Here is a 26,168-nt window from a genome sequence, read left to right as displayed (position 1 = left end):
CAGCGGCCCACTCCACACCGCCCACACTTCAACCCCGACCCCCAGCGGCCCATTCCACATCGTCCACATACGCACTGTCATAGAAACATAGAAAATAGGTGCAGGAGGAGGCCATTCGAGTCAGCACCGCCATTCATTGTGATCATGGCTGATCATCCACAATCAGTAACCCGTGCCTACCTTCTCCCCATATCCCTTGATTCCACTAGCCCCTAGAGCTCTATCTAACTCTCTTTTAAAATCATCCACTGAATTGGCCTCCACTGCCCTCTGTGGCAGAGAATTCCACAAATTCACAACTCTCTGGGTGAAAAAGTATCTTCTCACCTCGGTTTTAAATGGCCTCCACTTTATTCTTAGACTGTGGCCCCTGGTTCTGGACTCCCCCAACAATGGGAACATTTTTCCTGCATCTAGCTTGTCCAGTCCTCTCCCCTCTCCGACCTCCAGCTGCCCACTCACTCTGCCCACACCTCGACCCATTCCACTCCCATACCCTGGAGAACCCCCCATGGTCAGCCTCAGAACCCCTCAAACACTCCCAAGGGCACGAGAGATGAGTTCCCCCACATTAACCCAGGACCTCTGGTCGTGGATCTTAGTTTAGTTTGGAGATACACCGAGGAAACAGGCTCCTTGGCCTACCGGGTCTGCACTGACCAATAGTCAACCCATAGGCTAGCTCTGCCCTACACACACTAGGGACAATTTACTATTGTACCCCAGCCAATTGACCTACAAATCCGCATGTCTTTGGGGCGTGGGAGGAGGAAACCCATGCAGTCACAGGGGGAACGTGCAAACTCCACACAGACAGCACCTGAGGTCAGGATCAAACCTGGGTCTCTGGCACTGTGAGGCAGTGGCTCTACCTGCTGCACCACCTCACCATACCCATCTCACACCTACTGTTCTTATCTCTGGTATTTGTTCCATCCATCTGGCTATCGGAAACCCCCTTGCCTGTATCCACCTATTACCTGCCACTCGTGGCCCTGCCTCTCCGCTTGTAGCCTTCCTCTCTTACACAAGAATCTGTCAGATGGATCTCGTCCTGAAACGTCACCTATCCATGTTCTCCAGAGATGCTGCCTGACCCGCTGAGTTACTCCAGCACGTTGTTGTCATCAGTGCAATAGGCCGTGTTCAAGCCTTGGTGCATTTAATGGTGATTGACAACATTGTAAACTTTACATGGAGGAAAAAAACCAGGAGGTCTCACGGCCCATCGAGGCTCTGCCATCCCACAGTGGATAGAAGGGGATGTGGTAAGGATGAAAGGGGGGGGGGTGGGAGCAGGGGCCGGGGGGGGGGGGCAGGGTGGGGTGGGAGCAGGGGCCGGGGGGGGGGGGCAGGGTGGGGTGGGAGCAGGGGCCGGGGGGGGGGGGGGGGCAGGGTGGGGTGGGAGAGGGGGCAGGGAGGGGGGGGAAAGAGGGCCTGGTGTGCGTGTCTACAGCTGCAGTCGGTACAGGGTGAGGCCGGGAAGGGGGAGGGGGGGGGAGGGGGGGGTGCAGGGGCTGAGAGGGGGGGATAGGGAGGGCCGGGAGGAGGGTGCGTGCCTGCAGCTGGAGCCGGCACAGGGTGAGGCCGCGGGAGTTGCCAGCACAGTTGAGATAGGGGCTGAAGTAGGGGGAGTGGGGGTTGGGAGTAGGTGGGTGGGGGGGGGGGGGGCGTGGGAGAGTGGGGAGGATGGGGGGGAGGGGGAGGGTTGGGTGGGGGGGGCTCACATCTGGAGCCGGCACAGCGTGAGGCCCTGGGAGTTACCAGCACAGTTGAGATAGGGGCTGAAGTAGGGGGAGGTTTGGGTGGGAGGGTGGGTGGGGGGTGTGTGTGGGGGTGGGGGAGGGGTGGGTGTGGGTGGGGGGTGGGGAAGGTAGGTGGGGGTGGGTGGGGGGGTGGGGGAGGAGTGGGGGGGGGGTGTGGGATGGGGGTCCGTGTCTACAGCTGGAGCCGGCACAGGGTGAGGCCCTGGGAGTTGCCGGCACAGTTGAGGTACGGGCTGATGTAGGGGGAGGGTTGGGTGGGGGGTGGGTGGGGGTGGGTGTGGGTGGGGGGCTGGGGTGTGGGTGGGGGACTAGGGTGGGGGGGCTCACAGCTGGAGCCGGCACAGGGTGAGGCCCTGGGAGTTGCCGGCACAGTTGAGGTAGGGGCTGATGTAGGGGGAGGGTTGGGTGGGTGGGGGTGGGTGGGGGAGGGGGGGTGGGTGGGGGTGGGGGGCTGGGGGGGCTCACAGCTGGAGCCGGCACAGGGTGAGGCCCTGGGAGTTGCCGGCACAGTTGAGGTAGGGGCTGATGTAGGGGGAGGGTTAGGTGGGTGGGGGGCGTGGGTGGGGGAGGGGGGTGGGTGTGGGTGGGGGGCTAGGGTGGGGGGGGCTCACAGCTGGAGCCGGCACAGGGTGAGGCCCTGGGAGTTGCCGGCACAGTTGAGGTAGGGGCTGATGTAGGGGGAGGGTTGGGTGGGTGGGGGTGGGTGGGGGGAGGGGGGGTGGGTGGGGGGTGGGGGGCTGGGGGGCTCACAGCTGGAGCCGGCACAGGGTGAGGCCCTGGGAGTTGCCGGCACAGTTGAGGTAGGGGCTGAAGTAGGGGTACAGGCTCTCGGTGAAGGTGTCGGTGAAGGTGTACAGGTGGCTCATGTTGTCGGCGTTGTAGAAGGACACCTGTCCCCCATCGTAGTCCAGGTAGATGCCCACCCTGTTGGGCTGGGCGGGGGGGTACATGGGCACGGTGGTCCGGTCTAGGGCCTTGTAGCTGTGGCCGTCCCGGAGCCAGATGGTCCAGTAGCCGTCTGTGGGCGAGAGGGTGAGGCGGCCTTTCCTGCAGACGGAGCCACGGGCCACGCCGAGGTCCCAGGCCGTCTTACTGCCCACCTCCACCTCCCAGTAATGGCGGCCGCCGCTGAACGACTGCTCTGCCAGCACGTTGACACACGGCAGGAAGCGCTGGCACGTCGGCTCGTCCCGGTGCTGCCGGCTGTCGGTCAGGCATACACCACAAAGGTCCTCGGTCAGCAGCAGCTTGTGGTGGGCAGAGCTGGCGTCCAGCGTCAGGGCAGCGGGCACTGGGGGCAGGAGGGCAGGGTGAGACCCTCATACACCCACACCCCCCCCCACACACCCCCCCCACACACCCCCCCTACACCCCACACACACACACACACACCCCCACCCCATCCACACACACACAGACAGACAGCAGCTTGTGGTGGGCAGAGCTGGCGTCCAGCGTCAGGGCAGCGGGCACTGGGGGCAAGAGGACAGGGTCAGACCCTCATACACCCCCACCCCCCCCACACACACACCCCCCCACACACCCCCCCACACACACACACCCCACACACACACCCCACACACACACACACCCCACACACACACACACCCCACACACACACACACCCCACACACACACACACCCCACACACACACACACCCCACACACACCCCACACACACACACACACCACACACACACACACCCCACACACACACACACCCCACACACACACACACACACAGACCCCCACACACACCCCCACACACACACCCCCCCCCACACACACACCCCACACACACACCCCACACACACACACACCCCACACACACACACACCCCACACACACACACACCCCACACACACACACACCCCATACACACACACACACAGACCCCCACACACACCCCCACACACACACCCCCCCCACACACACACCCCCACACACACACACACCCCACACACACACACACCCCACACACACACACACCCCACACACACACACACACCCCACACACACACACACCCCACACACACACACACCCCACACACACCCCACACACACACACACACACACACACACCCCACACACACACACCCCACACACACCCCACACACACACACACCCCACACACACACACACCCCACACACACACACACCCCACACACACACACACCCCACACACACACACACACACAGACCCCCACACACACACACACCCCACACACACACCCCACACACACACACACCCCACACACACACACACACACAGACCCCCACACACACCCCCACACACACACCCCCCCCCCACACACACACCCCACACACACACCCCACACACACACCCCACACACACACACACACCCCACACACACACACACCCCACACACACACACACCCCACACACACACACACCCCACACACACACACACCCCATACACACACACACACAGACCCCCACACACACCCCCACACACACACCCCCCCCCACACACACACCCCCACACACACACACACCCCACACACACACACACCCCACACACACACACACCCCACACACACACACACACCCCACACACACACACACCCCACACACACACACACCCCACACACACCCCACACACACACACCCCACACACACACCCCACACACACACACACCCCACACACACACACACCCCACACACACACACACACACAGACCCCCACACACACACACACCCCACACACACACACACCCCACACACACACACACACACACACACCCCACACACACACACACCCCACACACACACACACCCCACACACACACACACCCCACACACACACACACCCCACACACACACACACACACAGACCCCCACACACACACACACCCCACACACCACACACACCCCACACACACACACACACCCCCCCACACACACCCCACACACACACACACACACACACCCCCCCACACACACCCCACACACACACACCCCACACACACCCCACACACACACACACACCACACACACACCACACACACACACACACACACCACACACACACACCCCACACACACACACACCCCCACACACACCCCCACACACACACACACACACACACACACACACACACACACCCCCTACACACACCCCCACACACACACACACCCCCACACACACCCCCACACACACACACCCCCACACACACCCCCTACACACACCCCCACACACCACACACACACACCCCACACACACACACCCCACACACACACACACACACCACACACACCCCACACACACACACACACACCACACACACCCCACACACACACACACACACACACCCCACACACACACACACACACCCCACACACACACACACCCCACACACACACACACACACACACCCCACACACACACACACCCCACACACACACACACACCCCACACACACACACACCCCACACACACACACACACACCCCACACACACACACACCCCACACACACACACACCCCACACACCACACACACCCCACACACACACACACACACACACCCCCCCACACACACCCCACACACACACACACACACACACCCCCCCACACACACCCCACACACACACACCCCACACACACCCCACACACACACACACCACACACACACCACACACACACACACACACACCACACACACACACCCCACACACACACACACCCCCACACACACCCCCACACACACACACACACACACACACACACACACACACACCCCCTACACACACCCCCACACACACACACACCCCCACACACACCCCCACACACACACACCCCCACACACACCCCCTACACACACCCCCACACACCACACACACACACCCCACACACACACACCCCACACACACACACCCCACCCCACACAGGTCCTCGGTCAGCAGCAGCTTGTGGTGGGCAGAGCTGGGGTCCAGCGTCAGGGCAGCGGGCACTGGGGGCAGGAGGGCAGGGTGAGACCCCCACACTAACCCCCCCACACATACACCTACTTCCTCTACTTCCAAAGAAGACCACGTTCAGAACGCCTCCAACTTCTCTCACCAACCTCTACAGCATCCTACCAGGATGCCTCACGGCTGGGTTTGGGAACAGCTCTGCCCAAGACTGCAATACATTGCAGAGAGTTGTGGATGTCGCCCAGTCCATCACACAGACCACACTGCCCACCATCAACATCTACACCTCACACTGCCTCGGGAAGGCAGCCAGCATCATCAAGAACCATCTTCACCCTGGCCGTTCTTCCTTCACCCTCTCCCGTCAGACAGAAGATACAAAAGCTTGAAATCACATGTGGACAGATTCAGGAACTGTTCTTCCCCATTTTTAATCAGTCTACTGATCAGTCCTTTTGAGGACTTTGAGGATGTTGCCAGGATTTGATCGCCTGTGCTACAGGTGGAGGTCGGGCAGGCTAGGACTTTATTCCTTGAAGGATGAGGGGTGATCTTACAGAGGTGTATAATATCACAGGGAACATGGGCAGATGGCATGTGTAGATAGAGCATCTTGTCAGCATGGGCACTTTGGTGTAAAGGGCCTGTTTCCAATTGTATCACTGTGACTATGCCTCTCAGCAGTCCCAATCTCTCAACCTCTCAACCTCGAAAAGTATAAGATTATTAAGGGGTTGGGCACGTTAGAGGCAGGAAACATGTTCCCAGTGTTGGGGGAGTCCAGAACCAGGGGCCACAGTTTAAGAATAAGGGGTAGGCCATTTAGAACTGAGATGAGGAAAAACTTTTTCAGTCAGAGAGTTGTGAATCTGTGGAATTCTCTGCCTCAGAAGGCAGTGGAGGCCAATTCTCTGGATGCTTTCAAGAGAGAACTAGATAGAGCTCTTAAGGATAACGGAGTCAGGGGGTATGGGGAGAAGGCAGGAATGGGGTACTGATTGAGAATGATCACATTGAATGGCGGTGCTGGCTCAAAGGGCCGAAATGGCCTCCTCCTGCACCTATTGTCTATTGTCTAACCTACCTCAATGTAGCATTTGCACTTTTTCCTCTGTAACTAACACTTTCATGTTGTAACACTGTTCTGCTCTCTGGTACATTTCTCTTTGCACTACCTGTTGTATGTGTACAGGTTGTTAGTCCTCGTATGTGGTAGGGTTTGAGTGGATATCAGGCAAACAAAGCTTGTCACTCCCTCGAGATAATACATGGCGATGCACATTTTGTAGTTTGGTTTAGAGATACATCACGGAAACAGGCCATTCCACCAGCGATCCCCACACACTAACACTATCCCACACACACTAGGGACAATTTACAATCATATCAAGCCAATTAACCTACAAACCTGTACGTCTTTGGAGTGTGGGAGGAAACCGGAGCTCCCGGGAAAACCCACAGGGTCACGGGGAGAACGTGCAAACTCCGCACAGACAGCACCCACGGTCAGGATCGAACTCGGGTTGGCGGTGCTCTAATGCAGTGACTCTACCGCTGCGCCACCGTGCCACCCTTGCAACATGACAACGTGACCTATTCCCCCAGCAACAACTTGCCCACTGCAGAATGACTGGAGATGGAGGAGGATTCGTTAACAGAGGCTCAGTCTCTGAGCTTGCTGGCTTCATCCTGAACAGTCTGGTATTGGATCAATGCTTGACATTCTGCCAACCCATTAATATCATATCATACGTTTTTTATCCTCCTAGACATGGAACAGTTTCTGCCATTGTGCTATCTGGCTCGAAGGGCCGAATGGCCAGTCCTGCACCTATTTTCTATGTCTACCTCATTGGAGAGCCTCTGATCGATCGATTGGGTTAATATCCTCCACAAATAACTTAATATCCTCCACAAAGGGGACATAACTTCAGAATTAAGGGACAAAAGTTTAGGGGTAACATGAGGGGTAACTTCTTTACTCAGAGGGTGGTGGCTGTATGGAATGGGCTTCCGGTGGAAGTGGTGGAGGCTGGCTCGATTTTATTATTTAAGAGTAAATTGGATAGGTATATGGATGGGAGGGAATTGGAGGGTTATGGTCTGAGAGCAGGTAGATGAGACTAGGTCAGAGAAAGTGGTCGGCGTGGACTGGTAGGGCCGAACGGGCCTGTTTCCGTGCTGTAATTGTTATATGGTTATATGGTTATATGGTTAAATCAAAGCCTGGGACTGCCTTTGATCGATTGGGTTAATATCCTCCACAAATCCAAGCCTGGGGCAGCTAGGAACAGGTTAACTCCTTCAGTGCCGGCACAACCACGCGCTGAGTGAACAGAGGTGTACGTACCTGGGCTGATGAAATCCTTCATCTCTCTCCACACCTTGTACTGTAGGGGGCCCTTGAACACTCCGAGGGGCAACACAGTCGGGGTCTCGCTGGGCATCGGGACATCCTCAGGCCTGTGGGTGGGCACGGTGGTAACTGGAATCAGGGGTGAGGGGTGGGGGGTGAGGGGTGAGGGGTGAGAGGGTGGGGGGTAGAAGGGTGGGGGGAGGGGGGGTGGGGGAGGGGGGAATCCACCTACCTCAGTTTGCACATCGCCTGCAAGAACGAGAGAAGGAAACATCAGCCGCCATCGTTCTCACACGTGGACCACCTCTTCAAGCATAGAACACAAGGCGGCGCAGCGGGTAGAACGGCTGCCTCGCAGCGCCAGAGACCCCGCTTCCATCCCATCTGCGGGTGCTGGCTGTCTGTGTGGGGTTTGCACGCTCTCCCCGTGACAGCGTGGGTTTCCTCCCACACGCTAAAGACGTGCGGGTTTGTAAGGTAATCGGCACTCTGTAAATCATCCCTAGTGTGTAGGGACTGGATGGGAAAGTGTGAAAATGTAGTACTAGGGGGATCGATGGACGCAAGGTCGGAATGTCATGTGATAGGAGCAGAATTAGCCCATTCGGCCCATCAAATCTACTCCACCATTCAATCGTGGCTGATCTATCTCTCTCCCTCTCAACCCCATTCTCCTGCCTTCTCCCCATAACCCCTGACACCCGTACTGATCAAGAATCTACCTGTCTCTGCCTGAAACACATCCATTGACTTGGCCTCCTGTGGCAAAGAATTCCACAGATTCACCACCCTCTGACTAAAGAAATTCTCCCTCGTCTCCTTCCTAAAAGAACGTCCTTTAATTCTGAGGCTGTGACCTCTAGTCCTACCAGCGTGGACTCGGTGGGCCAAAGACCTGTTTCCATAAAGATTCCTTCAATCAACGCATCTTTCTTTCAGCTATCTATGATCATGAACCTGCATTTATGTAGCAACTTGCTCAACCTCAGACTACTGAGATCCGTATTTGGCATTTTGTCACAGCTGTGTGAGATTCTGCGTTTTGCCACTGCAGGGAAATTTGCCTCTCGCATGTAGGGAGAGGATGCAAAAGTAACATAACATACACAAAAGTAACAGAACACGTGTGAATGGGTGATCGATGGTCGGCATGGACTCGGTGGGCCGAAGGGCAGTGAAGAAAGTGAATGGTATGTTGGCATTCAGAGCGAGGGGATTTGAGTATAGGAGCAGGGAGGTTCTGCTGCAGTTGTATAGGGCATTGGTGAGACCACACCTGGAGTATTGCGTACAGTTTTGGTCTCCTAATCTGAGGAAAGACATTCTTGCCATAGAGGGAGTACAGAGAAGGTTCACCAGATTGATTCCTGGGATGGCAGGACTTTCATATGAAGAAAGACTGGATAGACTCGGCTTGTACTCGCTGGAATTTAGAAGATTGAGGGGGGATCTTAGAGAAACTTACAAAATTCTTAAGGGGTTGGACAGGCTAGATGCAGGAAGATTGTTCCCGATGTTGGGGAAGTCCAGAACAAGGGGTCACAGTTTAAGGATAAGGGGGAAGTCTTTTAGGACCGAGATGAGAAAGTTTTTTTTCACACAGAGAGTGATGAATCAGTGGAATTCTCTGCCACAGAAGGTAGTTGAGGCCAGTTCATTGGCTATATTTAAGAGGGAGTTAGATGTGGCCCTTGTGGCTAAAGGGATCAGGGGGTATGGAGAGAAGGCAGGTACGGGATACTGAGTTGGATGATCAGCCATGATCATATTGAATGGCGGTGCGTACAGGCTTGAAGGGCCGAATGGCCTACTCCTGCACCTATTTTCTATGTTTCTATGTTTCTTTGTATTCCTTAAACTAAATTAGTGTGATATAGAATGTAAACATGGCTCTAACCAGAGGGAACAAAGTGCTGGGGAAACTCAGTGGGTCAGGCAACATCTGGCGAGGGAGTGGACAGCCCTCAGGTAAACACAAAATGCTGGAGTAACTCAGCGGGTCAGGCAGCATCTCTGGAGAGAAGGATTGGGTGACATTTCGGGTCGAGACCCTTCTTCAGACTACATTTCAGTTCAGGACTGAAGCTACATTTCAGGTCAGGACTCTTCTTCAGACCGAATCAGACTTTCCTCACGCATCGAGACACTGTCTGTCCACAGTGGACTGTCTGTCCACTGCTTCACAGAAGCTGCCTGGCCCGTTGAGTTCCTCCAGCACTTTGTGTTTTTCTCAAGATTCCAGCATCTGCAGATCCTTGTGTCTGTGGTGGGACAAATGGGCAGCAGTTGCAAGGAGCAGAAGTGGGGGAGCATGGTCATTACCAGAGGGAGGTTCACAGTGATGTGAGGGAATCCTCTCCCCACTTCTCATCTACCCAGATATCCCCCCTCCCTCGCACACTTGCCTTTCCACCCCCATCACCATGTTCCTTCCACTCCTCCATCCACTCTGGGTTTCCCCTCCTCCACCCAACCTACTCTAGGTTCCCCATTCCTCTCACCCTCCCTCACCCTCCATTCCCTTTCCACACTATCCCTCCCTCCCCCCTCTCAACCACCCAACTATGGTCGAGGTTCCAGCATCTAGGAATTAGTACAGGTGTCAGAGGTTATGGAGAAAAGGCAGGAGAATGGGGTTAGGAGGCAGAGATAGATCGGCCACTAGGTTGGGTATTAATAGTGAGGTTGCAAGATGGATTCAACAATGGCTGAATGGGAGATACCAGAGGGTAATGGTTGACAACTGTATGTCAGGTTGGAGGCCAGTGTCTAGTGGAGTACCCCAAGGATCTGTGTTGGGTCCACTGTTGTTTGTCATTTACATTAATGATCTGGATGACGGTGTGGCAAATTGGATTAGTAAATATGCAGATGATACTAAGATAGGTGGTGTAGTTAATAATGAAGTAGATTTTCAAAGTCTACAGAGAGATTTGGGCCTTTTGGAAGGGTGGGCTGAAAGATGGCAGATGGAGTTTAATGCTGATAAGTGTGAGGTGCTGCATTTTGGTAGGACAAATCAAAATAGGACGTACAGGGTAAATGGTAGGGAATTGAGGAATGCAGTGGAACAGAGGGATCTGGGAATAACTGTGCATTGTTCCCTGAAGGTGGAATCTCATGTGGATAGGGTGGTGAAGAAGGCGTTTGGTATGCTTGCCTTTATAAATCAGAGCATCGAATATAGAAGTTGGGATGTAATGTTGAAATTGTACAGGGCATTGGTGAGGCCGAATCTGGAGTATGGTGTGCAGTTCTGGTCGCCAAATTATAGGAAGGATGTCGACAAAATGGAGAGGGTACAGAGGAGATTTACTAGAATGTTGCCTGGGTTTCAGCACTTAAGCTACAGAGAGAGGTTGAACAGGTTGGGTCTTTATTCTTTGGAGCGTAGAAGGTTGAGGGGGGACTTGATGGAGGTTTTTAAAATTTTAAGAGGGACGGACAGAGTTGACGTGGGTAGGCTTTTCCCTTTGAGAGTGGGGAAGATTCCAACAAGGGGACATAGCTTCAGAATTAAGGGACAAAAGTTTAGGGGTAACATGAGGGGGAACTTCTTTACTCAGAGGGTGGTGGCTCTATGGAATGGGCTTCCGGTGGAAGTGGTGGAGGCAGGCTCGATTTTATTATCTAAGAGTAAATTGGATAGGTATATGGATGGGAGGGGATTGGAGGGTTATGGTCTGAGAGCAGGTAGATGAGACTAGGTCAGAGAAAGTGGTCGGCGTGGACTGGTAGGGCCGAACGGGCCTGTTTCCGTGCTGTAATTGTTATATGGTTATATGGTTATATGGTGGAGTAGACTTGATGGGCCGAATGGCCTAATTCTGTTCCTATCACTTACGATCTATAGGGTCTACTACAGCTCCCTCCCGTTACTCCCTGCAGTGACTAGTGGGGTACCGCAAGGCTCAGTGCTGGGACACCAGCTATTTACAATATATATTAATGATTTGGACGAGGGAATTGAATGCAACATCTCCAAGTTTGCGGATGACACGAAGCTGGGGGGCAGTGTTAGCTGTGAGGAGGATGCTAGGAGGCTGAAAGTTTTTTTTCACACAGAGAGTGGTGAGTCTGTGGAATTCTCTGCCACAGAAGGTAGTTGAGGCCAGTTCATTGGCTATATTTAAGAGGGAGTTAGATGTGGCCCTTGTGGCTAAAGGAATCAGGGGGTATGGAGAGAAGGCAGGTACGGGATACTGAGCTGGATGATCAGCCATGATCATATTGAATGGCGGTGCGTACAGGCTCGAAGGGCCGAATGGCCTACTGCTGCACCTATTTTCTATGTTTCTATGTTACTCCATTATCACCTCTGTATTATTGAGTTTTAAGGTTTTAAGCTGTGGCCCCTGGTTCTGGACTTCCCCAACATACAGAGGACCAATAAAAAGACAAACCCGCACGTCTTTGGGATGTGGGAGGAAACCGGAGCACCCGGAGGAAACCCACGCGATCAAGATACAGCTTGGAAACAGGCCCCTCGTCCAACAAAGTCCACGCCAACCATCAAGTACAATTGTTCTATGCCATACTATTTTCTCACCCACTCCCTACACACTAGGGCCCAATCTACAGAGGACCAATAAAAAGACAAACCCGCACGTCTTTGGGATGTGGGAGGAAACCGGAGCACCCGGAGGAAACCCACACGGTCACAGGCAGAGCGTGCAAACTCCACACAGGCAGCACCTGAGATCGGGATCGAACCCGGGACTCTGGTGCCGTGGGGCACCAGCTCTACCCTTTTCGTTTACCCCATAATCATAGCGCAGCGGTAGAGTTGCTGCTTTACAGCGAATGCAGCGCCGGAGACTCAGGTTCGATCCTGACTACGGGTGCTGCACTGTAAGGAGTTTGTACGTTCTCCCCGTGACCTGCGTGGGTTTTCTCCGAGATCTTCGGTTTCCTCCCACACTCCAAAGACGTACAGGTATGTAGGTTAATTGGCTGGGTAAATGTAAAAATTGTCCCTAGTGGGTGTAGGATAGTGTTAATGTACGGGGATCGCTGGGCGGCACGGACTTGGAGGGCCGAAAAGGCCTGTTTCCGGCTGTATATATATGATATGATATGATATGATATGATGATATGATAATAGACATACTGAAAGCTGTGCCCCAATGCTAGAGACCAGGCGGTTGCTGCAGCTTGTCGGATGGTGCTGGGATGTGGCGGGGACTTTCCTGACTGAGGGGGGATGTGGTCACTCACACAACCCACTGCGGCCCACCCCTCACCCAGTACCAATGCCCTGCTCCCACCGCCCCGTCTCCATGGACTTCAGTATTGGTCCCCACACGCTGTGAGATCACGCTACACTGCCGACGAACAGTGAAAGGCCTGGGCGGAGTGGATGTGGAGAGGATGTTTCCACTAGTGGGAGAGTCTAGGACCAGAGTGAATCGAGGTCATTAGGGCGGTCACGGTGGCGCAGCGGTAGAGTTGCTGCCTTACAGCGAATGCAGCGCCGGAGACTCAGGTTCCATCCTGACTACGGGTGCTGCACTGTACGGAGTTTGTACGTTCTCCCCGTGACCTGCGTGGGTTTTCTCCGAGATCTTCGGATTCCTCCCACACTCCAAAGACGTACAGGTTTGTAGGTTAATTGGCTTGGTACATGTAAATATTGTCCCGTATGTGTAGGATAGTGTTAATGTGCGGGGATCGCTGGTCGGCGCGGACCCGGTGGGCCGAAAAGGCCTGTTTCTGCACTGTATCTCTAAACTAAACTATGTTGCCTCAGAATTAAAGAATGTTCCTTTAGGAAAGTAACAAGGAGAGATTTCTTTAGTCAGAGGGTGGTGAATCTGTGGACTTCTTTGCCACAGACGGCTGTGGAGGCCAAGTCAGTGGATATTTTTGAAGGCAGAGAGAGATAGATTCTTGATTAGTACGGGTGTCAGGGGATATGGGGAGAAGGTAGGAGAATGGGGCTAGGGGGAGAGATAGATCAGCCGTGATTGAATGGTAAAGGAGCCTTGATGGGTCGAAAGGCCTAATTCTGCTCCTATCACTGAAATTTATGACCTTTTGCCCAGCCCCAATCCCACCCGGGTAGCCAGGCATTCCTGCCCTCAGCTGTTATCACACAACTGAACCATCCTCCCACAACTAGAGAGCAGTGCTGAACTGTTATCTACCTCATTGGTAACCCTTAGACACCCACCACCCTTTGTGTGAAAACGTTGCCCCTCAGATTCCTATTAAATCTTTTCCCCTTCATGTCCTCTGTTTAGTTTAGTTTGGAGATACAACGCGGAAACAGGCCCTTTCGGCCCACCGGGTCCGCGCCGACCAGCGATCCCCACACACTAACACTATCTTATACCCACTAGGGACAATTTTTACATTTAGCAAGCCAATTAACCTACAAACCTGAGTGTGGGAGGAAACCGAAGATCTCAGAGAAAACCCACACAGGTCACGGGGAGAGCGTACAAACTCCGTACAGACGGCGCCCGTAGTCGGGATGGAACCCGGGTCTCCGGCGCTGCATTCGCTGCAAGGTGGCAACTCTACCGCTGCACCCTCTGGTTTGACCGGTGACAGTAAACTGGTCTCCGCCTCGCCCTACCTTCAGGAAGTCCATGTCATTCTCCAGAGCCCGGCACCTCTGCAGCTCCACCAGCTGGGAGTCCAGGGCGTCCAGGCCCTGCTGCACCTTCTGCAGGTTGTCCACGATCTGCTGCTGAGCGCAGGCTTCCTGAACCGCCAGCTCCTCCGCCAGGCTCTCCTCCCTCTCCCGCAGGAAGCCATGCATCTGGGCAAACTCCAGCCCGATGTGCAGCTGCAGCTGCTCGTAGCTCCTCTGCAGAGACAGGACACACGCAGGTAAACCGTGCAACCTTGCAGCTCAACACAGCACAGCACGTCTTCAAAACTACAGATGCTGGTTAAAATCACAATGCTGGAGTGGTGGTGCTGGATCGAAGGGCTGAATGGCCTACTCCTGCACCTATTGTCTATTGGAGTAACTCAGCGGGTCAGGCAGCATCTCGGGAGAGAAGGAATGGGTGACGATTCAGGTCGAGACCCTTCTTCAGACACAGTGAGAGAGGGTGTTGCTAAACTCTCGTCGGAGAGAAGAGGAGAACTTCTTCAAAGTTGACAAACCTTGAGAAGAATTCGCTGTGGAGCGGCAAAATGTGGAGGAAAACAACTGCAGGTGCTGAAGAAGGGTCTCGACCCGAAACGTCACCCATTCCTTCCCTCCTGAGATGCTGCCTGACCTGCTGAGTTACTCCAGCATTTTGTGAAATAAATACCTTCGATTTGTACCAGCATCTGCAGTTATTTTATTACACTATATGTCTTCAAGAGTACTCTCTCTTCACCAGTCCATTTATCAGAATAACTACATTCCTCCCCCCCCCCCCCCCACCCCCCTACTCCATTTAGTTTAGTGATACAGCAGGGAAACAGGCCATTCGGCCCACCAGCGATCCGTGTACAGCAGTACTATCCGACGCACTAGGGACAATTCACAATGTTTTCCAAGCCAATTAACCTACAAACCTGTACGCCTTTGTCGAGTGGGAGGAAACCAAAGAGAACCCATGCGGTCACGGGGAGCACGTACAAACTCCGTACCGACAGCACCCGTGGTCATGGTCAGACCTGGGTCTCTGACGCTGTGAGGCAGCAACACTACCACTGTGCACACACTGAGAGTAGGGGAACTGGAGGACATGGGCTTACGGTGAGAGGGGAAAGATTTCATAAGAACACGAGGGGCAACCTTTTCCACACCGAGGGTGATGGGTATGTGGAACGAGCTGCCAGAGGAGATAGTTGAGGCAAGTGCAACCACATTTAAAACACATTTGGACAGATGCATAGACAATTTACAATCTTTACCGAAGCCAATTAACCTACAAACCCGAACGCCTTTGTCGAGTGGGAGGAAACCGGAGCACCCGGAGAAAACCCATGCGGTCACGGGCAACACGTACAAACTCTGTACAGACAGCACCCGTGGTCGGGATCGAACCCGGGTATCTGGCGCTGTGAGGCAGTACCACTAGGGCTGCACCACCCAAAAGTGCCAGAAATGTGCTCACACTTAGAGCAGGGGAATCAAGAAACAGAGGACACAGGTTTACGGTGAGGTAATAGGAACCCGAAGGGCAATTTTTCCCACACAGAGGGTGGTGGGTGTACGGAACAAGCTGCCAGAGGAGGCTGGTATAATCGCACTTAAAAAGCCACTTGGACAGCTACATGGATAGACAGGTGTAGAGGGATATGTGTCAGTAGTAGGCAAATGGCAGTAGCTTAGGGGCATCTAAGTCAGCATTGACAGGTTGGGCTGAAGGGCCTGTTTCCATGCTGTGTGACTCCGTGAAGTGAACGCTCTCACAGTCCAATACAAGGATTGATCAGTTTCCCACTGTAGGATATTGGCATTTATATGAGATCTTTATATGGCCGCGTGGATATCAGGGGATGGAGGGATATGGATTATATGCAGGCGGAGGTGAGGAGTTTAACTTCGTAACATATTTGGCATTGTCATTGTGGGCGGGCCACAGTTAGGCCATTCGGCCCATCAAGTCTACTCCGCCATTCAATCATGGCTGATCTATCTCTCCCTCTCCACCCCAATCTCCTGCCTTCTCCTCGACACCCATACTAACCAAGAACCAGGTGGCACAGCGGTAGAGTTGCTGCCTTTTCAGCGAATGCAGCGCCGGAGACCCGGGTTCGATCCCGACCACGGGCGCTGTCTGTACGGAGTTTGTACGTTCTCCTCGTGACCTGCGTGGGTTTTCTCCGAGATCTTCGGTTTCCTCCCACACACCATAGACGTCTAAATTTGTAGGTTAATTGGCTTGGTAAATGTGAATATTGTCCGTAGTGTTAGTGTGCGGGGATCGCTGGTCGGCGCGGACCCGGTGGGCCGAAACGGCCTGTTTCCGCGTTGTATCTGTAAAACTGAAACTCCAACTATCCGGCACAGATTTCCCGGTATGTCCCACACCGCGCACCCGCCGGCCAAGGGCGTCCCAGGGCTGCACGTCGGGGGACCCAAGCTGGAGGGAGGTCGGTACCTTCACCACAGTAACCTTGTCTTGCTCGCTACACAGGAGGTGACTGAAGGCGGCCGATCGATCCTGGACTACAGCCATCTCGTGCTCCAGCTCGACCTGTTGGGGGGAGAGTAGCCCGTGTGAGAGTGTTGGGGGTGGGGGGTGGAGAGCAGTGGGAGACAGATGGCTGTGTGGGTCAGTTGTTACTGCTATGTTCACTAGCCTTGTGTGTATACAGACTTAGATCCCAATTCAGTTTATAGTCACGTGTACAGAGGTACAGTGAAAAGCTTTTGCTGCACACTATCCAGTCAGCAGAAAGACAACACAAGATTACAATCGAGTCATTCACAACGTATAGATACATAAGGGAATAATGTTTAGTGCAAGCTAACGCCAGCAAAGTCTGATCACAGATAGTCTGAGGGTCTCCAATGAGGTCGATGGCAATTCAGGACTGCTCTCTGGTTGTGGTGGGATGGTTCAGTTGGGACACACTAATTATCTAAATCAGGCACCCTGGGGACACCTTGGAACAGGGAGTGATGCTGTTTTCTCCAGGGGAGGAAAGACAAAGTGCTGGAGTAACTCAGCGGGTCAGGCAGCATCTGTGGAGATCATGGATAGGTGACGTTTCACAGAGTGCTGGAGTAACTCAGCGGGTCAGGCAGCATCTGTGGAGAACATGGATAGGTGACGTTTCACAGAGTGCTGGAGTAACTCAGCGGGTCAGGCAGCATCTGTGGAGAACATGGATAGGTGACGTTTCACAGAGTGCTGGAGTAACTCAGCGGGTCAGGCAGCATCTGTGGAGAACATGGATAGGTGACGTTTCACAGAGTGCTGGAGTAACTCAGCGGGTCAGGCAGCATCTGTGGAGAACATGGATAGGTGACGTTTCACAGAGTGCTGGAGTAACTCAGCGGGTCAGGCAGCATCTGTGGAGAACATGGATAGGTGACGTTTCACAGAGTGCTGGAGTAACTCAGCGGGTCAGGGAACATCTCTGGAGATCATGGATAGGTAACGTTTCAGGTCGGGACTCTTCTTCAGAGCCCATGTTCTCCAGGAATGCTGCCTGACCCGCCGAGTTACTCCAACACTTTGTCTCTTTGCCTGGTAAACCAGCATCTGCAGTTCTCAATTTGTAAGACTGAAGAAGGGTCTCAACCCAAAACGTCACCTAGTCCTTCTCTCTAGACCCGCTGAGTTGCTCCAGCTTTGTGCCTGACTGCAGTTCCTTGTTTCTACAGGAGAGGGGATGGGTAATCGCAACGTTAAACAATTAGCAACGCATTGGCTGGAAGGAAAAGTTGGACAAATGCTGCGGGTAGACCTGCTGCCTCACAGCGCCAGGGACCCGGGTTCCATCCTGACCTCGGCTGCTGTCTTTGTGGAGTTTGCTCGTTCTCCGGGCGCTCCGGTTTCCTCCCACATTTCAAAGACGTGCAGGATTGTAGGTTTATTGTCTCATAGTTGGCAGGGAATGAATGAGAAGGTGGAATACTACAGAAGTGTGAATGGTCGGCGTGGACCAATTACAGTGGGACAAAGGCACGTTTCCATGCTGCATCTCCAAGGCCAAAATCTATTTTCTTTTTAAAAAGGGATGGGTGTAAATTTGGAAAAGGCTTGATGGGCCAAATGCCCGAATTCTGCCCCTAGAAATTGTGAAATGGGGGAAATAAGGAACTGCAGATGCTGTAATGCCGAGTCCAAAGTGCTGGATGAACTCAGTGGGTCAGGCAGCATCTGGGGAGGGAATTGACAGGCAACACTTCCTCAATGGGTGGCTGGTGGTCAGCAGGGACTCGATGGGCTGAAGGGACTCTCCCTACTGATAGGGTCAGGAGGGGTTTGACCTCCCCAGATTGGAGGTGGGGTATGAATAGCAATATGAAGATCGACTTCTCCAACTTGAAGTAACCCTTGCTTTCACTCTCCCTCCATCCCTCTCTCTCCATCCCTCCCCATCCTAGTTCTCCCACTAGTTTGATTGTCCTGATTACATTTTAGTTTGCATGCCTCGTTGTCACCTTCCCCAGCTAACCGCGACCTATTCTACATTTTCCTTGATCTGCGTGCCCTTTGATCTCTCGTTTTCACACCTTACCTTCCCCGTCTCTCCCCTAACTCCCAGTCTGAAGTAGGGCGGCACGGTGGCGCAGCGGTAGAGTTGCTGCCTTACTGCGAAAGAGACCCGGGTTCCATCCCCACTACGGGTGCTGTCTGCATGGAGTTTGTACGTTCTCCCCGTGACCTGCGTGGGTTTTCTCCGGGACCTTCGGTTTCCTCCCACACTCCAAAGACATAGGTTTTGTTCATTGGCTCAGTTATAAATGTACAAAAAATTGTCCCTAGTGTGTGTAAGATAGTGCAGGGATCGCTGGTCGGTGAGGACTCAGTGGACCAAAGGGCTCGTTTCTGCACTGTATCTCTAATCTAAAACTAAAATTACAAGGTCTCGACCCAAAACGTGACCCATTCTTTCTCTGCAGAGATGCTGCCTGTCCCGCTGAGTTACTCCGACATTTTTGTAGGAAGGAACTGCAGATGCTGGTTTACACTGAAGGTAGACACAATAACTCAGCGGGTCAGGCAGCATCTCTGGAGAGAAGGGATGGGTAACGTGTCGGGGCAAAACCCTTCTTCAGACTGTCTATCTTTGGAAGGTAAGAGGTTATGTGTGGAGTAGGGGGTGTCAGGGGTTATGGGGAGAAGGCAGGAGAATGGGGATGGGAGGGAGAGATAGACCAGCCATTATTGAATGCAGGAGTGGGCTTGATGGGCCAAAAGGCCTAATTCTGCTCCGAGAAGCTATGAACTTATGAAATGGGTGAGACAAGAAACTGCATGGAATGCTGGAATGTTGGGTCCAAAACACAAAGTGCTGGAGGAACTCAGTTGGTCGGGCAGCATCTGGGGAAGGAATCGACAGGTGCACTCAGTCCGCATTAACCAATCTGATCTCCCGGTGGCTGAGCACTTCAACTCCCCCTCCCATTCCCAGTCTGACCTTTCTGTCATGGGCCTCCTCCAGTGCCATAGTGAGGCCCACTGGAAATTGGAGGAACAGCACCTCATATTTTGCCTGGGCAGCTTGCAGCCCAGTGGTATGAACATCAACTTCTCCAACTTTAGATAGTTCCTCTGTCCCTCTCTTCCCCTCCTCCTTCCCAGATCTCCCTCTATCTTCCTGTCTCTACCTATATCCTTCCTTTGTCCCGCCCCCCTGACATCAGTCTGAAGAAGGGTCTCGACCCGAAACGTCACCCATTCCTTCTCTCCTGAGATGCTGCCTGACCTGCTGAGTTAATCCAGCATTCTGTGAATAAATACCTTCGATTTGTACCAGCATCTGCAGTTATTTTCTTACACTTCCTTAATTGGTGGTCAGCAGGGACTTGATGGGCCGAAGAGACTGTTCCTAATGATACGGTCAGGAAGGTATGATCTCCCTAGATTGGGTGGGTGGTGTATGAATAGCAGAATGAAGATTGACTTCTCTAGCTTCAAGTAACCCTTGTTTATCCTCTCTCTCCATCCCAGTTCTCCCATTAGTTTGATTGTCCTCATGATTAAATGTTACTTTGTAGGCCTTGTTGTCACCTTCCCTTGGCTAACAGTGATCTATTCTACTTTCCCAGAACCACATCTCCTTTGATGTCTCGTTTTCACACCTTACCCTTCCCTGTCTCTCCTCTCCCCTAACTCTCAGTCTGATGGAAGGCAGCGGTAGAGTTGCTGCCTTACTGTGCCAGAGAGTGACACAAAAAGCTGGACTAATTCAGCGGGACAGACAGCATCTCTGGAGAGAAGGGATGGGCGTCGTTTCGGGGCGAGACCCTTCTTCAGACTGGTTAGGGATAAGGGAAACGAGAGATAGAGACGGGGATGTGGAAAGATAAAGAACAATGAATGAACAATATGCAAAATAGTAATGATAATAAAGGAAACAGGCCATTATTAGCTGTTTGTGGGGGGAAAATGAGAAGCTGGTGCAACTTGGGTGGAGGAGGAATAGAGAGAGAGAGAGAGGGAGAATATCTGAAGTTAGAGAAATCAATATTGATACCACTGGGCTGTAAGCTGCCCAAGCGAAATATGAGGTGCTGTTCCTCCAATTTGGGTTTTACCCTCACTCTGACAATGGAGGAGACCTTGGACAGAAAGGTCTGTGTAGGAATGGGAAGGAGAATTATGTGTCCAGCAACCGGGAGAGTGCAAGAGAGCCGGGTTCGATCCTGACATGTAACATATTTCTTAACGGATTGGACAGGTGAGATGCAGGAAAAATGTTCCCAATGTTGGGGGAGTCCAGAATCAGGGGTAACAGTTTAAGAATAAGGGGGTAGGGCATTTAGGGTAGGCTGTGTACGGGTCTAATCTCAGCGACGTGGGCACTGGGGCGGGGAGAAGGGGGAGATGTCAGACGGCTGCCCCAGCATGAGGTCCCGCTACAACTCACCCGGCATCTCGTCCATAGAAACGTAGAAAACAGGTGCAGGAGTCGGCCATCCAGGGGTCAGTGTAAGAACAAGGGGGAATATAAGAAAATAACTGCAGATGCTGGTACAAATCGAAGGTCTTTATTCACAAAATGCTGGAGAAACTCAGCGGGTCAGGCAGCATCTCAGGAGAGAAGCAATGGGTGACGTTTCGGGTCGAGACCCTTCTTCAGACTGAACAAGGACATTTAGGACTGAGATGAGGAAAAACCTTTTCACCCAGAGAGTTGTGAATGTGTGGGATTCTCTGCCACAGAAGGCAGTGGAGGCCAATTCACTGGATGTTTTCAAGAGAGAGTTAGATGGAGCTCTTTGGGCTAACGGAATCAAGGGATATGGGGAGATTGTGGGTATTGAGCCATGCCTTCTCTCCCGAGATGCTGCCTGACCTGCTGAGTTACTCCAGCATTCTGTGAATAAATACCTTCGATTTGTACCAGCATCTGCAGTTATTTTCTTATACATAGACAACAGAGAATAGGTGCAGGAGGAGGCCATTCGGCCCTTCGAGACCTTTGAGTATAGGAGCAGGGAGGTTCTGCTGCAGTTGTACAGGGCCTTGGTGAAACCGCACTGGAGTATTGTGTACAGTTTTGGTCTCCTAACCTGAGGAAAGACATTCTTGCCTTAGAGGGAGTACAGAGAAGGTTCACCAGATTGATCCCTGGGATGGCGGGACTTTCATATGAAGAAAGACTGGATAGACTGGGCTTATACTCGCTAGAATTTAGAAGACTGAGGGGGGATCTTATAGAAACATATAAAATTCTTAAGGGGTTGGAGAGGCTAGAAGCGGGAAGATTGTTCCCGATGTTGGGGAAGTCCAGAACCAGGGGTCACAGCTTAAGGATAAGGGGGGGAAGTCTTTTAGGACTGAGATGAGAAAGTTTTTTTTCACACAGAGAGTGGTGAGTCTGTGGAATTCTCTGCCACAGAAGGTAGTTGAGGCCAGTTCATTGGCTATATTTAAGAGGGAGTTAGATGTGGCCCTTGTGGCTAAAGGGATCGGGGGGTATGGAGAGAAGGCAGGTACAGGTTACTGAGCTGGATGATCAGCCATGATCATATTGAATGGTGGTGCAGGCTCGAAGGGCCAAATGGCCTACTCCCGCACTTATTTTCTATGTTTCTATGCACCGCCATTCAATGTGATCATGGCTGATCATTCTCAATCAGTACCCCGTTCCTGCCTTCTCCCCATACCCCCTGATCACATTGAATGGCGGTGCTGGCTGGAAGGGCCGAGTGGCCTCCTCCTGTACCTATTTGTCTCTTGTCTTCTATATGTGACTCTCTGTTGGACTGTTGCTGTTGAGGGACTTTCATATGTTGAAAGACTGGAGCGACTAGGTTTGTATACACTGGAATTTAGAAGGATGAGAGGAGATCTTATTGAAACGTATAAGATTATTAAGGGGTTGGGCACGTTAGAGGCAGGAAACATGTTCCCAATGTTGGGGGAGTCCAGAACAAGGGGCCACAGTTTAAGAATAAGGGGTAGGCCATTTAGAACTGAGATGAGGAAAACCTTTTTCAGTCAGAGAGTTGTAAATCTGTGTAATTCTCTGCCACAGAAGGCAGTGGAGGCCAATTCTCTGAATGCATTCAAGAGAGAGCTAGATAGAGCTCTTAAGGATAGCGGAGTCAGGGGGTATGGGGAGAAGGCAGGAACGGGGTACTGATTGAGGGTGATCAGTCATGATCACATTGAATGGCGGTGCAGGCTGGAAGGGCAGAATGGCCTCCTCCTGCACCTATTTTCTATGTTTCTATGTTTCTATGCACCGCCATTCAATGTGATTATGGCTGATCATTCTCAATCAGTACCCCGTTCCTGCCTTCTCCCCATGATCATGTTGAATGGCGATGCTGGCTGGAAGGGCACTCCTGCACCTACCTGTGTCTTGTCCGTGTCTATATGTGACTCTCTGGTTGGACTGTTGTTGTTGAGGGGTGAGGTGGGGTTGAGTGTTGTACACGCCGCTCCTACCTTGTACCCCGGGGCTGCCTCGTTGGTGGGGCTTGCCTGGTGGTCCCGGTGATCCGGACTGTCACGACAGCCCAGACAGATGAGACTACGGTCGGTGTGGCAGAAGAGCTTGAGCCGCAGGCTGTGTTGGTCGCAGTACAGGTCAGCCCGGGCCCGGGCTACCTCGCTCAGTCGCCGCGCCGCCCTGTTGGGTCGCCAGGTGTCCGGCTCCACCGGCTCCCGGCACTCGGGGCAGCACGGAGCCGGGTCTCGCCGCCGCCAGAACTGCCGCACGCAATCCCGGCAGAAGGTTGTGGCCGCAGCCCAGGATGACCGGGTCGGCGAACAGCTCCAAGCAGATGGGGCATTGCAACTCCTCTCTGAAACTCACGTCCGCCGCCAGCCGTTCCATCCCAACCCGGGACAGGAAAGGACACGACACGACACGACACGACACGACAGGAGAGGAGAGGGCAGGGGAAGAGAGGGCAGGGGAGGAGGAGGAGACAGGAGGGGACAGGAGAGGAGAGGGAGAGGAGAGAGGAGAGGAGAGGAGAGGGAGAGGAGAGGAGAGGGAGAGGAGAGGAGAGGAGAGGAGAGGAGAGGAAGAGGAGAGGAGAGGAGAGGAGAGGAGAGGAGAGGAGAGGGAGAGGAGAGGAGAGGAGAGGAGAGGAGAGGAGAGGAGAGGAGAGGAGAGGAGAGGAGAGGAGAGGAGAGGAGAGGAGAGGAGAGGGAGAGGAGAGGGAGAGGAGAGGGAGAGGAGAGGGAGAGGAGAGGAGAGGAGAGGAGAGGAGAGGAGAGGAGAGGAGAGGAGAGGAGAGGAGAGGAGAGGAGAGGAGAGGAGAGGAGAGGAGAGGAGAGGAGAGGAGAGGAGAGGAGAGGAGAGGAGAGGAGAGGAGAGGAGAGGAGAGGAGAGGAGAGGAGAGGAGAGGAGAGGAGAGGAGAGGAGAGGAGAGGAGAGGAGGCTCCTGTCCCACACACCTGCCTTATCTCCTCACCCAACCCTCTCTCAATTAACTCAGCGACTGCCTTATCATCTCCACCCTTAACCCAGGCCCGTCCCACTCCCACTCCCACACTGACCTTGTGTGTCGGAGGCAACTGCAATCGAAGCTAGACACTACACACAATAGTCAAGTCAATTTTATTTATAAAGCACATTTAAAAACAACCCACGTTGATCAAAGTGCTGTACATCAGTTCAGGTACTAAGAAACGAACATACAATGGCATACAAACATAACAGCACATACATAAACAGTTCACAGCGCCCCCTCAGAGGGCCTCAAACGCCAGGAAGTAGAAGCAGGTTTTGAGCCTGGACTTAAAGGAGTGGATGGAGGGGGCAGTTCTGATGGGGAGAGGGATGCTGTTCCACAGTCTAGGAGCTGCAACCGCAAAAGCGCGGTCACCCCTGAGCTTAAGCCTAGACCGCGGGATAGTGAGTAGCCCCAAGTCGGCCGACCTGAGGGACCTGGAGATAGAGTGGTGGGTTAGAAGAGTTTTGATATGGGGGGGGGAATGTCCATTTAGGGCTTTGTATGTGAATAGGAGGAGCTTGAAGTTGATTCTGTACCGTACAGGGAGCCAGTGGAGAGAGGCCAGAATCGGGGTGATGTGGTCCCTTTTACGCGTACCCGTCAGGAGTCTCGCTGCGGCGTTTTGGACCAATTGCAGGCGGGACAGGGACAATAGGTGCAGGAGGAGGCCATTCGGCCCTTCGAGCCAGCACCGCCATTCTCTGTGATCATGGGTGATCATCCACAATCAGTACCTCATTCCTGCCTTCTCCCCATAACCCTTGACTCTGCTAACTCTCTCTTGAAAGCATCCAGAGAATTGGCCTCCACTGCCTTCTGAGGCAGAGAATCCCACAGATGCCGGAGTAACTCAGCGGGTCAGGAAGCATCTTTGGAGAGAAGGAATGGGTAACGTTTCGGGTCGAGACCCTTCTTCAGACTGGTTGGGGATCAAGGGAAACGAAACATATAAACGATGATGTAGAGATAAAGAACAATGAGTGAAAGATATTCAAAAAATTGTATCGATGATAAAGGAAACAGGCCATTGTCGGCTGTGTGTTGGGTGTAAACGAGAAGCTGGTGTGACCTGGGTGGGGGAGGGATAGAGAGAGAGAGAGAGAGGGAATCACAGCTTTTAGTTTCCACTCACACTGAACTTTCTGTCATTTTGGAGGAACAGCACCTCATATTTCGCTTGGGCAGCTCACAACCCAGCGATATGAACATTGGTTTCTCTAACTTCAAGTAACCCCAGCATCCCCTCTCTCTCTCCAACCCTCCCCCCCCCCACGCCACCCTACTAGTTTCACTAGTGTAAGGAAATAACTGCAGATGCTGGTACAAATCGAAGGTATTTATTCACAAAATGCTGGAGTAACTCAGCGGGTCAGGCAGCATCTCAGGAGAGAGGGAATGGGTGACGTTTCGGGTCGAGACCCTTCACTGTTGAGTTTCATTGTCTTTCTAATTCTTTATCTTCCACCAGGTGGTGCCTCGCCAACAGTCTGTCTCCTCCCTTTCTCTCTTTGTTGTTTTTAGTCTGTAGTTAAATGTTGTTTTTCCTGTATCTTTAGT

The 26,168-nt window shown here is 53.1% G+C and overlaps 1 protein-coding gene across 1 annotated transcript; it reads right to left on the bottom strand.

Annotated features, from left to right (window-relative positions):
- Positions 1–2,512: 2,512 nt before the first annotated feature.
- LOC144602917 (zinc-binding protein A33-like) lies at positions 2,513–23,983 on the bottom strand. The gene is given in 7 exon segments (XM_078416039.1): positions 2,513–3,057; positions 8,054–8,166; positions 8,292–8,308; positions 14,640–14,873; positions 17,053–17,211; positions 23,500–23,880; positions 23,882–23,983. Coding segments are annotated over 7 exon segments (1,551 nt in total).
- Positions 23,984–26,168: the final 2,185 nt, after the last annotated feature.

Source organism: Rhinoraja longicauda, chromosome 19 (assembly GCF_053455715.1).
Source record: "Rhinoraja longicauda isolate Sanriku21f chromosome 19, sRhiLon1.1, whole genome shotgun sequence".
NCBI classification, from domain to species: Eukaryota; Metazoa; Chordata; class Chondrichthyes; order Rajiformes; family Arhynchobatidae; genus Rhinoraja; species Rhinoraja longicauda.
Note: the sequence above shows the minus strand (reverse complement) of the source record. Positions and strands in the feature narration are given on the sequence as shown.